This window comes from Debaryomyces hansenii (genome assembly GCF_000006445.2).
Source record: "Debaryomyces hansenii CBS767 chromosome A complete sequence".
NCBI classification, from domain to species: Eukaryota; Fungi; Ascomycota; class Pichiomycetes; order Serinales; family Debaryomycetaceae; genus Debaryomyces; species Debaryomyces hansenii.
The window spans coordinates 219,800-235,843 of NC_006043.2; the positions used below are offsets into that span (position 1 = coordinate 219,800).

Sequence of the window (16,044 nt, forward strand, 5' to 3'; positions counted from 1 at the left end):
TTGAGTGTGTAGAATGATCATTAAAAAGCAACTCGTAATTTAGAACGTATATCCTTAAGAAAATTTGTCAAGTTCTTTATGTTCTATATGTTACCAGTTCCATATAAGCTAATTGACTCCCTCTAGAAATCATTGGGACTTTGAATTAGTCAACGAGGATCATTAACCAAAGTATATTAAAGTCATATTTAAATTACTATAAGATCATTAGAAAGTCTGCGATTATAGCCTCTAAGTTGTGTATAAGAAAGTTGCCTGTTGTTTGTCGGTCAAATCATACATTAGATCTGTCTCTTCGGAGGCAACAGCAATTTGAATTTCGATGTTTTGATCGCATTCTACCATAGCTTTCTTATTTCTGTTATTCAAAACACAAATGAACCAATAGAGTATACTGAGCAAAATACAAACACAGAAAGATACCATCATCCCAGTAAACCCACCGGTGTACTTTGGTGCCTCTTCAGCTCTAAATGTTTGTGGTCCGATTAATGCCCCTGCTGCATATCCTAGATAATTCATACTGTAAACAACAGATTTTTTTGTATTTCCAGCAGTATTAGCCTGAGCCAAGGACATCATAATGACATATGGAGCAAAATAGAAATAAGCCAAATAGAGCCCAAACAACTGAGGTCCAATTTTAGACTGGTCAATAGTATAAAGTAGTATAGCACCGATTAATGGAATAAATAACGAAATCACACAAATTAAACATCTTTTGTTAGGAAACTTTGTAGTAGCATATGTGAATCCTATTGTTGCCAATGTAGCGATTACACCTGTTGGCATACTCATTAGTGATGATTCCATGGCAGAAAAGCCCAAATTATTAATAATAATGGAAGAAAAAGCACTAAGACCACCATTTGTAATATTAATTCCTATATTGAAAAGCATGATAATGTAAGACTTAGGCTCCAAAAGTGCTTCAACCATCTGTTCCCATTTCCAATCATTTGATTCTATACCTGTTTGATTTTTAACCACTTTCTTAATAAGAAAATACTTTTCTCTATCAGTTAAAAACTTCGTGTTCATAGGGGTATCTGGTAAATAGAAGAAGATAAAACAACTCCAAGTAAAAGAAATAGATCCCACCATTAAATATAGATACTTCCACTTAGGTATATTGTCATTAAAATTTCCAACTAGCCAAGACAAAAACCCATTTATTACTGATGAGGCAAAAGCAAATACATAGGCTAACCTAGGCGCCTGTTCCTTTTTTATGTAGAAACGAGTAACCATTAAAGTGCATCCAGGAACAATTGCACATTCAATAAAACCCAAGAGGAAACGCAAAGCAGCAAACCCTGCAAAATTGTGGCCAGCGCAAAATAGTAAAGTTAATGCACTCCAAAGTAATGATGCAACAACTAAGACCATTCCTAGTCTAAATTTTTGCAATATAAAAGTCATTGGCCACATTCCCACAAGGGATCCTATGAATATGATAGAACCTAACCACGAATATTCGGACCCCAGTAAATTGTTGTCCTCAGTGAACCCATATATAGCTGCAGTACTTATGCACTGCTTATCAACCGCTCCCAATGTGGCTGTGAAAAAAAGCATTGGCAAAAGTCTCCAATCGAGCTTACGAACAATTCTCTTTTCTTCTCCTTCTTGTATTTCTCCATAGATACCTTCTCTTTCGGCAAGAAATATACCAGCCTTATCTATTAATTTATCGAAGTCCTTATGTTCGTTTTCATGATTCTCACTGACTTCTTGCTTATCTAATGAAACCTCTTCGACTATAGAGGATCCTTTGTCTTTCATGATGTATAAGACAAATATATGTTACCAAACAAAAAAGTTTCTAATATGAACCAGTGTAGATCATTGATTTAATATATGTATATATATAGCTTGTAATATCTCGTATCTGTTAAATGTAATACATTGTTTTGCTTTTATATCTTTTGACTTATCTTTAGCCCCCGCAATTTTGTTCCCTGGAAGGTCGAGTCGAGCTGAGATTTTAAACGTCAATTTTACGGCAGGTGGAAACGACCCCACAAATTATTCGCGTCAACAACAATAATTCATTACGTATTATGGACAAAAATCTTAATTGAAAAAGCGGAAATGTTTTTAGCCCCTGCATACCTCAATATGAACAACTGTATACATATTCCAGCAAAATAATAACTAGTATTAACGGTTTTAGGGTATGATTCTGAGTCTGCATTGTCCTAGACAACGCACAAAATGGACAAGGCCGACCGCTTAGCCCTATTCCTATCTACGATATGCTTTGGAAACACGCTTTTAGACATCTTGTCGTATAATAACTACATATCTCTGGAATTTTTACCAGATTAAGGTTATCAGGAGTAAAATGAAAATTCCGGGTAATGATGCTGAAATGAACGGTTCTTCAATGATTAAAACTTAAGGTTCTTGTATTTTGCTGTATCGGTTCGTGTTGCTTTAACATCAAGATCGTTATCATGATATATGACGTATAGAGTTAAGTAAATGCCTATCTTTAGGTTCTTTTTTCAAAAACATTTTGGGTAGATAAGAAGGCCGCAGGGCACATAACAGTGATTATTTGTAATTATTCTTCGTTATTGTTAATCGATACAAGCTAACTAATAAACCAATTGATATGGCACGGTGTAAAGGGATGGTAGAGAAAAGAACTAACAAAGGGTGTATCACTTGTAAACAACGTCGAGTAAAATGTGATGGTATGTTCGATCTATATTTTTATGGGACGCCTCCAAAGATAAGTTACTAATTAGTAAAATAGAACAGAAACCTCGTTGTTCAAATTGTTTAAGACTAAAGCATGAGTGCAATTATGATTTACAATTAAAATGGGAAGATGAAATGTTGGCCAAAGGTTTAATATTTGGGCGATCAGAAAGAAATAGAAAGAAACTTAAAGCAAGGAAAGATTCAACCGAGAACAATAGAGACGATGTAAATATCGACAAAAGTTTAGACGTACAGTCAATCCAGAAGGCACCCTTAAAGGGAAAAAGTCTATTTTTGAATACTACGATTAATGATTTAAAAAGTATTTATGAAGTGCCTGACGAGCAGTTGGCTACGAATAGTGACCCGACCTCGATTTATCATTCTTTTGAAACTTACACATTTGATAACCAGTATGATAAAAAGTCTTTTAAAGTTATGGATACTGATATCCAACTTATTAGTAAGCCAGATAATATTTGGGGAGCCTATAATGATTTTAATTTCGAGGATTATTTGAATCCTTTCTGTGATGATACAAGCTATTTTCCGCTAGTAAATGACTTATCCTTCTTTCCTTTCAATTATGATACAATGGATTACAATTTATTTGAGTATTTTGTGAAAAAAATATGTCCCGTGTGCATTTGCTATTCAGAAAGAGGAATACCCTCAGAAGCAGATACTCCAATAAATTCCCAAAGTGATAAGATTAACCCATATCTCAAATATATTGTTCCATTAGGAATGAAGTCTGAATTACTATTTAAGACAATAGTAGCAATTGCCGCAAACGAGTTGAATATTGTGCAATATCGTAGTTTTTATGAAGACATAGCCCGCAATTCCATGTCATATGTGTTGGAAGAGCTTCCAAAGTTGATTCATAAAGGAAAAGTTACAAATTCCAATAATTGGGACGAAATATTGCCGACAATTTTAATGCTATGTTTTGCAGATATATCCACCGAGTGCGGTCGAATATGGATCTTGCATCTTAATGGAGCGAAAGAATTCATCAGATACTTAATCGACAGTCAAGTGGAAGGTGAATTAAGTAAATTCGTTGTGAGGTATTTTATATCACATGAAATAATGGGACAGACAGCGTGGTCAGATCAGCCAAATAATCTTCTTTGGGACCCATTTTTTGAAGATTTAAAGTATGACTATGACACCAATATCGATTTGGTTCTTGGATGTAGCCCTTATCTTATAAGTCTCATTAATAGTATAACCATGTTAGGTGATTATACAGAAACCTTGGATTTTGGATTAAAGCATACTAGAGATTCAATCCAGCCAGACATATTGAAACAGAGAGATCGATTGGAATTGGAATTGGTTAATCTTGAACAAAAACTAACGGTGGAGGAAATCAACGAATCCGCAGTATATGTGCGGCAGATTGCTAGAGTCAAAAAAATAGCGGCGATACTATACCTTTTTATCAGGGTTGACCAAGAGCTTTATTTTACTTTAGGAAAGAGCTTCTACAGACAGTGTCACCTTAGGTTGAAGAACATGAGGCCTTGGGTCTTAGAAGCTATAGATATAATGAATAATATGAACACATCCTCTATGTCTCTCCTTTGGCCTTTATTTATAGTGGGCGTGGTTTCATATGATGATGAAGACCATCGCCATTTCGTACTTCACAGACTACAAGAAATGGAAATGTCTCGTAAATTGGCTAGTGTGAGGATGGCGAAACATACTATTGAAACCTTATGGAAAGAAAAAGACCTTGGCTGTCTGTTATTAAACTGGAAAGATATGATGAGAGGACGCGCGGATACAATAAGTTTAGCTTAGATAGTTATGTACACTAACTTTTTTTTTATGTGACAACAGTTTATGTAATGATATAGTAGACTGCGAATATTGTACATGATCTTTAGTATCCTTATGATAATGAGTTTCCCCACACTCTAAATTGTACTCCAAGATCATATCGCGACAAAAACTACTCAGTCGATTCGACTTGCCAATATTCCTTCAAGTAGTATACAGTACTTTAATTTAGAAGTTAGGTCTAATCGACTGGCTGAAAATGCCAATATAATTTAAAGTTAAACTTATCTGAGGTAGATAAGGTATATAAGTATGACAATTTCCATATATTGAAAAGATTAGTTTTCGTTAACTATAATATAAAGTAATAAGTATTACAGAATTGATTATGACAGCGTCCGATCGTGTTGTAATAGCTATAGATAGAGGAGGAACCTTCACAGATGTGATATACAAATACAAAGGAATTGAGAAAACATTCAAGTTATTATCTGTTGACCCTTCAAATTATCAAGATTCCAATATTGAAGGAATCAGAAGAGTGTTAGAAAAAGTAACCGATAGGAAAATACCTAGGGGTAGTCAATTGGATACGTCTATAGTTTCATCTATTAGACTTGGGACTACAGTTGCGACTAATGCTCTTTTGGAAAGGAAAGGTGCAAGATGTGCGTTGGTAACTACTAAAGGGTTTAAGGATTTACTTCATATTGGTGATCAATCGAGACCAGACTTATTTGCGCTTGATATAACTAAGCCAGGTGTTCTTTACGAAAAAGTTATCGAAGCGGAAGAACGTGTTACTCTTCCAGCATTCACAGTTGATCCAAATAGGTATGACTGTCAAGATCTCTTTGACGGTGAAAAATATGTTAGAGGTCAAACGAAAGAAATATTCGAAATTTTGGAGCCATTGGATGAAGTAAAACTTCGAGAAGAATTGTCACTTTTGAAAAAAGATGGAATTGATTCCATTGCGATTGTTTTCATCCATGGGTTTAATTTTCAAGCTCATGAAAAAGCTGCTGGTAAAATAGCTCAAGAACTTGGATTTCGAAATATTTCTTTATCTCATAAAGTTCTTCCAGTTATAAAAGCTGTTACTAGGGGGCACTCCACCACCGTGGATGCATATTTAACACCAATTGTAAAAGAGTATATTTCTAATTTTTTAAGCGGATTGAAACCTGACTATAATGATCATACAAAAATCGAATTTATGCAATCTGACGGTGGATTATGTTCTTATGAGAAGTTTTCAGGGCTTCGGTCGTTATTATCAGGTCCTGCTGGTGGCGTTGTCGGCCAGGCTATGACTTGTTACGACCAAAATAACAAAATTCCCGTAATTGGCTTCGATATGGGTGGAACTTCTACTGATGTTTCACGTTATGCTGGGGATTTTGAGTTTTCATTTGAAAGTATAACGGCAGGTATTAAAATAGCAGCTCCTCAAATTGACGTGAATACTGTTGCAGCTGGTGGTGGATCTATATTATTTTATAGGAATGGGACGTTTTTTGTGGGTCCTGAGTCTGCCAGCGCTCATCCAGGTCCAGCTTGCTACAGAAAGGGTGGACCTCTTACAATAACCGATGCAAATCTTTTTATAGGAAGATTATTGCCAAAGTACTTTCCACATATCTTCGGTGATGCTGAGGATCAACCTCTTGATTTCGAAGTAACCAAACAGAAGTTTGAGGCATTAACGAAAGTTATTAATAGGGAGAATCCAGATTCCCCCAAAACCCCCCAAGGAGTCGCTCTTGGGTTTCTCGAAGTTGCTAATTTTCAAATGGCTAAACCTATCAGGGAACTTACAGGGTCTAAAGGCCACGATATATCTGGTCATTCATTGGCGTCCTTTGGTGGTGCTGGTGGTCAACATGCTGCATCAATTGCCCAATTATTGAAAATTAATCGCATATTAATACATAAACACTCTTCAATATTATCAGCTTACGGTATATTAGTTGCTGACCTAGTTAGTGAAAAACAGCAGCCTTGTTCTGAAATTATTGATTCCCAGTCAGTCAATATATTGCTTAAAAAATGTGATAAATTAAAAGAGGAAGCTATCGAGGAGCTCCTTATGGAATCTGTTGCCCCAAGTACGATTAGTTGTAAATTATATTTTAATATGGGCTATGAGGGTTCTGATACCCGCTTTATGGTTCTTCAGCCAGAGATGAACCAATTTTTAGAACTCTTCTATGAAATTCACCAACGTGAACTTGGCTTCAACGATAGAAGTCGAAATGTAATTGTATCAGATATACGAGTTAGAGTAACTGGAAATACGGCTGACAATGAAAGAGAAATTTCTCCTTATGATGAGCTCGAATCTACAGAAATTACAGAAGTCTCTAAGAATAAGGCAGAGGAAACAGTGTTAATATATTTTGAAGGAGGATATCAAAATTCAGAAGTATATTTCTTAGAAAATTTAACTACGGGTTCGGTTGTAAATGGCCCTGCATTAATATTAGATTCAACACAGACAATCCTAGTATCCCCACAATGCCAGGCTACTGTTTTGTCCAGACATATAGTAATGGATTTGAAGCTGAATAAAATTGAATGCATAAGTTCTAAGGTTGTTGATCCTATTAAATTGGCAATCTTCGCAAACAGATTTATGTCTATAGCAGACGACATGTCAAGAACATTGCAAAAGATTTCGGTAAGTGCTAATATTAAGGAAAGAATGGATTATTCGTGTGCACTATTTGATAATGAAGGTAATTTAACTGCAAATGCTCCGAATGTACCAGTGCATTTGGGATCAATGTCGTCTGCCATAAGGTATCAGTTGGAATATTGGAAAGATGATTTACACGAAGGCGATATACTTTGTACTAATTCTCCGAGTGTTGGCGGAACTCACTTACCAGACTTAACTATAATCTCACCTGTATTTTATGATTCGAAGCTTCAGTTTGTTGTTGCATCAAGGGCCCATCATTCAGAGATTGGAGGATCTGCTCCTGGATCATCATCATCTTATGCGAGGGATATTGTCGACGAAGGTGTTAATATCAAGACCTGGAAGATTGTTCAGAATGGCAAATTTGATGATGATGGATTGTTGAAGCATTTTGTTGAAGAACCTAAATCACATGGTGTATGCGGTACAAGGAATATAGATGATAATATCTCTGACTTGAAGGCACAAATTGCAGCGAATCAAAGAGGAATAAATTTATTATTAGAACTTTTTAAAGAATATGGAAGTGACGTAGTATTATTCTATATGAGAAGTGTTAAGAAGACTGCTGAATTAGCAGTGAGAAGTTTCTTTAAAGATTTTTTTCAGCAAAATAGAGATAAGATTCCCTTAAAGGCTGAAGATTACTTAGATGATGGCTCAAAAATCTGCGTTTCTATTGATGTGGACGGTGACGATGGTTCGGCTTCTTTTGATTTTACGGGAACTTCTCTAGAGTCATATTCGAATCTCAATGCTCCGAAATCGGTGACGTATTCGGCTGTGATATATGTATTGAGATGCTTGATAAGTTTAGATATACCTCTTAATCAAGGATGTTTGAATCCCTGTACACTCTATGTTCCTGAAAACACGCTTATTAACCCTAGTGAGTTTGCAGCTGTATGTGCTGGTAATGGAATGACTTCACAGAGAACCACTGATGTTTTATTTAAAGCTTTTGGTGTAACTTCAGCTACTGGTGGCTGCATGAATGGTATAAATTTCGGTACAGGAGGCGAAAACGAAAAAGGCGAACTTATAAAAGGATTCGGTTATACTGAAACTATTGGTCAAGGAAGTTGTGCTGGAATAATAGAAAAGGATGGTAAGAGAGTAGGATTTGATGGTTTTTCTGGTACACAAACAAATATGACAAATACCAGGATTACTGATCCCGAAGTATTGGAACAAAGATACCCATGTCTATTACGTACATTTACTATCAGGCAAAATAGTGGTGGCAAGGGGAAGTGGAACGGAGGTAATGGATTAATACGGGAGATTCAATTCAACTCACCTGTTCATGTATCTTTAGTGACTCAGCGCCGAGTTTATTCACCTTGGGGAATATATGGAGGTGAATGCGGTAAAAAGGGAGAAAATTACCTTGGAAGGAATAGATCTAATGGAATAATCCAATGGATACATCTACCATCTCTTGCTGAAATAGAAATAAGGAAATGCGATATTTTACGCATATTGACACCAGGCGGTGGAGGTTTTGGAAAACCAGCGGACTCTGATGAGTATTGGAGAATTGGTGATTGTTCACCAAACTCATTTGAACACATTCCTCTTTCATTAGGATCTGTCGGATCATTAAAAGAGGGTTCAAACACTTCTCAATGAATAGGTAAGTTGCTTACTGTAAATTTTATGAGTTATTACTTAAAAAGTCTCTTAATTTACACCCAGAGCGACATGCTTCCAATTTTACAATGGCAAGTTCTAAAATATTGCACTAACCAAGTTATATACAAGATATCTATAGTTGTAATAAATAATACTTGACTTTTACTTCTTAAGAAGCATCACTTTCATTTTCACAGCTGTTGGTCGTGCAAACTAGTTAGATCCCCACCCCACTTATAACAATGTTCCAATTTTACATAAATTTCTTGTAGTACTGGTCTCTTTGTCCCTAGCTATAGGAGGTCTAAAATGGCTTGAATCTGATGAGACACCAACCAATTTTTGGCTTGGAAAAAGTCAAGTACTCCGTTCTTCTTACATAAATAAATTTAAATGCAGTAAAACTATATAAAAATTACGTACTAAGAAATGAAAGTATATTAATATAACTAAGCCAAAGAAATCTTGTAAGATTCATTGGCAACAAAAATCTCCCAATCGTTCCGAGAACCAAGAATTGAAATTCTTTCATTTGCAATGCCAGGTTTTTTCGTATATCCAAAACTATTTTCGTCGCAATTTCGGATATCTCTACCTTTCCATATTCCAAGGATAATTTCTCTAATCATATCCACATTTCCCAAGCTCTTAGGTTGAATTCGATTTAGCATTTTTAATGTCAAATACCTTAGGGTATCACAATCATTGCTCTGAACTGAAATTTCAGCACTTACTATAAATAATGACCATAATAAAGTAGATATCCATTTAAAATCATTTTGAATGATTATAAATGTAAGAATTTTATAAGCTTTGATAAGCATAGTTTGAATATAACGGTTCTCTGGCTTTGCATTGAGTAAACAACACTCCCAATAAATTAACCCAGCTAAACGTTTAACCTCACAGGACAAGAGGAAACAAAAGTCCTCTATATCCAATGTCAGATCTATATAAACACTATTACTACCAGAAGCTGATATATTACTAAAATCAGTTACTGGAGCATCCAATAAATAGTCATCTATATTAACCCCAAGGTCCATAGTAATTAGCCTGTTTTTTAATTCATTACTTAATATAGTATAATCTTCTAGACAGATGTTATTAAATCTTTCGAAAGATAAATCGGTTATATCCGAGATAACATTTACTAAATTTCTATCACACCCCATCCAAGAAATTCGTACACAAGTAGGACTTGGGGAATATAAAGTAGGCGCTTGTTCTTCTTCGTCATCATCTTCATGTAATAAGAAAAAGCTATTTTTGTCCTTACAAGCTGTCCTACCCATAGTTTCTTGATAATTCAAAAGCTCTAATGAAAATTGCAATAAATATGCTTCAATATCATTCTTCGGCTGTTCAAAATATTCAGAACAAATCACATTTTTACATATCTTCAAATATGAACCCCATTTTTCATTACAATTATCTGCCACTTCGTACAACATTAAGAGTACTAAGGATAAAAGAAATTCAGTTGACAAATGTAAATTTGACTTAGGAGTAGTTTGAAAACGGGACATTTTTTCGCTTATCATTTGCATACCCTTATGCTTAAATACGAGAGAACTAGTGAACCATTTGGATCGAGAATCTTTAAGGTCCAATGAGTGAGTATTATTTTTTGACAAATACAAGAATCCAAGGGCTAGTACCAAATAGAATACGCTATTTCTGTTTTGAGAATATTGAATAAGCCATTTTGAATTCAACCCTGGTTCAATGAGTACTTGTTTCGATGACATGTTAATAATATACTGCTTATTGAATCCTTTGAAGCCAACTGGGTTAAATATCGGTGAAATTACATCAATATAATAATTTAATGCAAATCCTATCAGATTATCGTTAGCACTAGTCCTAATATCTACAGGTATAAGTGATGGCTGTATGCTAGGTGGGATCCAACGCCTTCCCTGAACAATATCTTTAATAGTGAAATTCACAAAAGCTAATGCACTAGTGTTCTGTATATCCAAGTAATGTGTGTCTTTCGAACTCGATACCAACTCCTTTACCGTTTTTTCAAACAGACCTGTTTTATTCCAGACACCTTCTCTTCCAAACTTCTTTCCCTTACTCTCATAATCTTCTCTAAACTGAAGTAAAATCTTATATTTGCACTGGACCCCCCTCAGGAGACAACGACCACACAGAGGTCTCTTCTCATCACATTTAACCCTTTTGTTCCTACACTTTTCACATCCAAATCGAGACCTTAACCTCCTATCTCTCTTCTTCTCCTTGGATTTTTTAGCAACTTTTCTAGTGTCAGCATTCGCCTGTATTTCTCTGTCTTCTTTCTGCTTATTACCGGTACTACTCCCAGCTGGTTTATCTTTATTTGCACATTTGTCAACACTTACATTTAGTTTATTTATTTTATTCTTACTTTTCTTAGTATCAGTATCAATAGTCTCCTTTGAAGCGCTTTCCTGTTCCCAAGGGGTAATATCAAAAAAAAAATTGGAGTCTTTTTCAACGTCAAAACCAATCGGAGTACTTTGATTTGGTTTGTCAAAAAATGATAAGGCATCCCATAAATCGGAACCATTTGTCAGTCCATCACCTTGATTCATGTTGGTAAATTGGATAAACGAATTGATAATGTAATGAATGCGTGCTAATTTCGGTATCAGCTTTTGCTAGACAATATCAATTCATATCTAAGGCAGCGCTTGAACGAAATAGGTAACCTACCCGATATCATCGTATCTCTTCATATAGAGGGCATTAGTTGCTTCTATCATGAGATGTTTTATTGTTTACTAATGTGATGAATTTGTTCCACAGCATAAACAAGAGCCTAATGATTTAAATATTCAACTAGAAGAAAAAAATTAGCGGGAAGGTATGTTAATAGTCATAACCAGACCCAAACCAAGCATATAAATAAGATCAGTTTTTAAACCAATAAAGTGATCACAGAATTATTCTATACAATTAAAGCCTGATCTTTTATCTAAATTTCCTTATAATCTGACCAACATATTAAATATTTTTCTTGTCTTTATTACTAAAAGACTCTATATCAATAAATAATTCATCATAAGAACACTTGTTTTCTTTCCACATAGTAATTAGAGCATGAACTTGTAAATTCGAAAAGGCTAAGGAAGAATCAAGGGAAGCTTCAAAGGCCACAATATTTATTTTGTGATGTATTTTACTTTTATTCACCTCTTCAATGAATGAAGATCTTTTGAAGTATAAAACTTTAATATGGAAAACGTATTAATTTAGCCTATATAGCGATGGCACCCTATTTCTCGCGTATGTGTATCCCCTCCTAGAAATTTCAATTCATTTAGAATCGACTTAGTCAATGAACTGCCTACTTCCTATTATTATGTAGTGATCAATGTGTCATTTGAAATACATTTATATCTCCACTCATACAAGAAGTAAGAGAAGAAATTGTTCGAAGTCTGAATATCTAAATATTTACATATACTATAATAATAGGAGTATGATAATTTTAAAAACTAGCATTTTTATCAAGGACATAAGACAAGAAAAGAAATAAAACCTCAATATAAAATAATGATTACATGAAGAAATTAGTTATAAACAAGTCATAAATGGCTTTTTCCATTAGACCATTGTTTAACATTCTTTAAGTCCTTTACTTCATTAGAACCACCATATCTGCCTTGTAAGTCTTTTAGGTCTCTTTTCTTTCCCATATCTGGTCTCCATCTCCATAATTCCTTCTTATCTTTGTCTAAACTATTCTCACCCTTGAGGGCAACCTGAGATATATATTTTCCAACATTTGGCATGTATTTAAACCCTTGACCAGAATCACCAGTACCCAATACCAAGTTTTTATGCCCCGGATGCTCACAAATCAAAAAATGACGATCTGGAGTGTCTGTGCACCAGCAAATTCTAGCTAATGAAAACTCCCTTTCAGCAAATTCGGGGAAAACTTGTCTTAAAAATGCTCTCATTTGATCTTCAGCCTCCTTTGGGATTGAATCCTTAAATGAAGGCACTGAATCTTCATTTACGATGTTGACATAACCTGGAAACTCATTACAGAATTTAATCTCATTGTTTAAGTCCGGTTCAAATACAAACCCTCCATCTAGATTTAAAACAACTGGCATCCCCTTCAACAAAGCAGCTTCATCATCAGTGAGTTTGATATGTCCCAAAGTATAGCATTTAGCCAAAAGTTGCTGCTCAAAGTTCAAAAACTTGAATGAATTTGCACCAGCACAAATAATAGTTCTATCAGCTTCAATAATGTTTCCATTCGAAGTGTGAACACCAACACATGCTCCATCTTCACTGAAGAGAAGTTCTTCAGCAGAATCAATAACAAATTTAGCCCCTAATTTACGGCATTCTTCAACACAGTTCTCTAATGCCAACCTAGCAAATGCCCATCCACAGTTTTTTTCTTGATAATAGCCATACCACTTCTGAAATTTATTTGGGTAAGATTTCAGTCCCTCTTTATTTGGAACATACTTCTCGTAATCTTCCACACTATTCAACTTGACTACTTTGTCTTTGCGTCCAAGCAAATATTCGTAACGGTAGTCGATACTCTCTCTTTGTTCTTTGCCAGTTGCAGCATATATAATACCAGTCTCTGCAAACGCTTTATTAAAAACATTATCCTCTCTCCACATTTCAAGAGCCTCCAAAGCTAATTTGGAGTAGAAATCATCATCAGATGTTGTCTGTATAATTTTATTGACATCATTCCCAGCAGAAAATGGTGAAGGAACAGCATATGGATCTACAAGAATCACATCCTTTTCACCTTGTCTTAAAAGGTGCAATGCGGTAGAAAGCCCAAAAGTACCAGCACCAATAATCAATATCTTCCCTGGTTTATCCATAATTTAACTTTTCGTTAATCAAGTAATTTAATTAGTCTTCTATGATCGAAGTATCAGGTGACTTTGACACAAATTTCAGTATTATCAGAACAATTGAGGACACAACCTACACTTAAATATTAACTCCCAAACTTTTCCCCAGAAAATGGCCAGATTCTATAGTTGCTTTCTCACAAAGTTGTACTGATCCTAGGTATACGTTAAATGGACATGAATTTGTAAAGGGGTTAGCTATACACCCCAAATATATATAATGATGCATGATTATTGGCTTCTTACTTTGCGTGCATTTGAAGGTCGGATCGACCTGTCTAAATATGAGCTTAGTTTTTTTCCGTTACTTCCTAGGTCCTTTTTTCTGGTCGACCTTCCTCGAGAAACCGCTAATCGCGGATGATTCCTAAATGGGTAAATGGTTAAGTTGCGCACATTCCAGTTGTGACAGAATAATGATAGCAGAAATAATGCGACTCTGAAGCTGCAAATGGAAAAGAAGCTGCACCCGCTTATCAATAGATAGAGGAGAATGAAATAGATGTTTGTATTTAAGACCATAATTCCCAGATGCAATAATTATTACAAGACAGGTTATTCATATAGAATAAATACTATAGAAATGATTACGAAAACAGACAAAAAAGAGAGTAATATAGATATCGAGAGTGTTGACTTGCAACAACTGGAAGCACCAGACCAACATCACCCCAATTTTTTCGAGTTAGAGTTGACTAGGAAGCAAAAGTTAGCACTTTTCTGGTCCAAAAAGAGCCCTAGGGCTAAGGAAAAAAGGCAGAAATTTTTTTTTTGGAACCCACCAGGAAGATCAGCTTATGAGAAGAACTTGGTGTTCAAGTTGGACTGTATTATCTTATCTTATTGTTGTTTATCATTTTTTGTTAAATATTTGGACCAATCTAATGTTAATAATGCCTATGTTTCCGGTATGAAGGAAGCGTTGGATATGGAGGGAAATATGTTTAACTGGCTTAATCAAGGTTTTTTACTCACCTACGGTATTTTTGGATTATTTGGTTCTTTGCTAATCACCAAAATATCCCCTCACATCGTACTTCCACTCTTTGAGGTCATATGGTCAGTCTTATGTCTTTTGGTCATCACCTGTGATACTTATCCAAAACTTGTGGCAATCAGATGTCTTCAGGGTGCTTTTTCAGGTATTGTTTACCCTGCTTGCCACTATATTTTGGGAACTTGGTATACTCCAGCTGAACTAACTGCTCGAACCGCTATATTTGTCTCATCTGGTTCTCTCGGAACTATGTTTGGTGGTTATATTCAATCTGGAATTCATAAATCTCTCGATGGGAAAGCTGGATTACCTGGTTGGAAATGGATTTTCGTGATTGATTTTCTTATTACTATTCCTGTGGCAACCTTTGGTTATTTTATCCTTCCTGGTGAGCCTTCTAAGCCAAGGGCGTCCCGCTTTTTGAATGACCAAGATTTTGAATTTTGCTGTAAAAGAATTGAAGTCGTCGAAAATGTTGAAACAGTTAACAAATTTGACTTCAGTGTTGTTAAAAGAGCCATTTTTTCTTGGCAGCTATATGTTTTCGTTATAGCATATGTTCTCAGTCAACTTACTGAGGAATGTACTAATTATTGGAATATCGTATTGCAAGACCAAGGTTTTAATATTTACAATAGAAATACTTACCCAACTGTTCAATCTGCAGTCAAAGTAGTTTCAAGTCTTATTGCTGGGCTCTATAGCGGTATACGGGGAAAAAAATGGGAAATATACGTTATCATTTGTTTTTTTTGGATAAGTGGTCTTGCTACTTTGGTTAAGTACGATGTTCCCTTTGGTGCTCAATTCTATGCAAATTCAGTTTTAGGTGTTTGTGCAGCGTATTCTGTGATTATCATCAGTTGGGCGAATGAAATGTGTAAAGAAGATGATCAGTTGAGAGCTACTGTCCTAGGGTCCCTTAATTTCATATTTGTTGTGTTAGATGTACCGTATGCAACACGAGTATTCGATACTAATAATGCTCCAAGGTTTAGATTAGGTATGACTATAGGATTAACATTTTGTTGCTTTTTGTTTTTATTCAACGGAGTTCTTGTTATGTTTGACAGATATCAAAATAGAATCAGAGATCTCTTTGATGATAAGTTCAACAAGGACATCGAGGTTGAAGAAATAATTTCAAAAGATCCAGAAAAGAGTATAATATCTCATTAATTTTAGCTTATCCAAATTAGTAACGACCATATTATATTTGATTTAAGAGTTTTTCATATTCTACCTAAAATATTTTTAACTTTATGATTATCTAATTCTTCTAATCCATCATTTATAGGCTCTTA

General features: G+C 35.1%; 6 protein-coding genes across 6 annotated transcripts; 3 read left to right on the forward strand and 3 right to left on the reverse strand. All coding sequences in view use genetic code 12, as the record gives it.

The window, feature by feature from the left end:
* Positions 1-231: 231 nt before the first annotated feature.
* Positions 232-1,785, reverse strand: DEHA2A02662g (DEHA2A02662p; the record flags this gene model as incomplete). Its single annotated transcript, XM_456455.1, has 1 exon — positions 232-1,785. One exon carries the CDS (start codon positions 1,783-1,785, stop codon positions 232-234), a length of 1,554 nt encoding a protein of 517 aa, XP_456455.2.
* A 1,059-nt stretch (positions 1,786-2,844) lies between these two features.
* Positions 2,845-4,527, forward strand: DEHA2A02684g (DEHA2A02684p; the record flags this gene model as incomplete). The annotated part of the gene is made up of 1 exon (XM_456456.1): positions 2,845-4,527. The coding sequence occupies one exon, from the start codon at positions 2,845-2,847 to the stop codon at positions 4,525-4,527; it is 1,683 nt and encodes a 560-aa protein (XP_456456.2).
* A 367-nt stretch (positions 4,528-4,894) lies between these two features.
* Positions 4,895-8,845, forward strand: DEHA2A02706g (DEHA2A02706p; the record flags this gene model as incomplete). The annotated part of the gene is made up of 1 exon (XM_456457.1): positions 4,895-8,845. One exon carries the CDS (start codon positions 4,895-4,897, stop codon positions 8,843-8,845), a length of 3,951 nt encoding a protein of 1,316 aa, XP_456457.2.
* A 452-nt stretch (positions 8,846-9,297) lies between these two features.
* Positions 9,298-11,433, reverse strand: DEHA2A02728g (DEHA2A02728p; the record flags this gene model as incomplete). The annotated part of the gene is made up of 1 exon (XM_456458.1): positions 9,298-11,433. The coding sequence occupies one exon, from the start codon at positions 11,431-11,433 to the stop codon at positions 9,298-9,300; it is 2,136 nt and encodes a 711-aa protein (XP_456458.2).
* Positions 11,434-12,429: 996 nt separating this feature from the next.
* On the reverse strand, positions 12,430-13,710 carry DEHA2A02750g (DEHA2A02750p; the record flags this gene model as incomplete). The annotated part of the gene is made up of 1 exon (XM_456459.1): positions 12,430-13,710. One exon carries the CDS (start codon positions 13,708-13,710, stop codon positions 12,430-12,432), a length of 1,281 nt encoding a protein of 426 aa, XP_456459.2.
* Positions 13,711-14,326: 616 nt separating this feature from the next.
* Positions 14,327-15,919, forward strand: DEHA2A02772g (DEHA2A02772p; the record flags this gene model as incomplete). Its single annotated transcript, XM_002769913.1, has 1 exon — positions 14,327-15,919. One exon carries the CDS (start codon positions 14,327-14,329, stop codon positions 15,917-15,919), a length of 1,593 nt encoding a protein of 530 aa, XP_002769959.1.
* Positions 15,920-16,044: the final 125 nt, after the last annotated feature.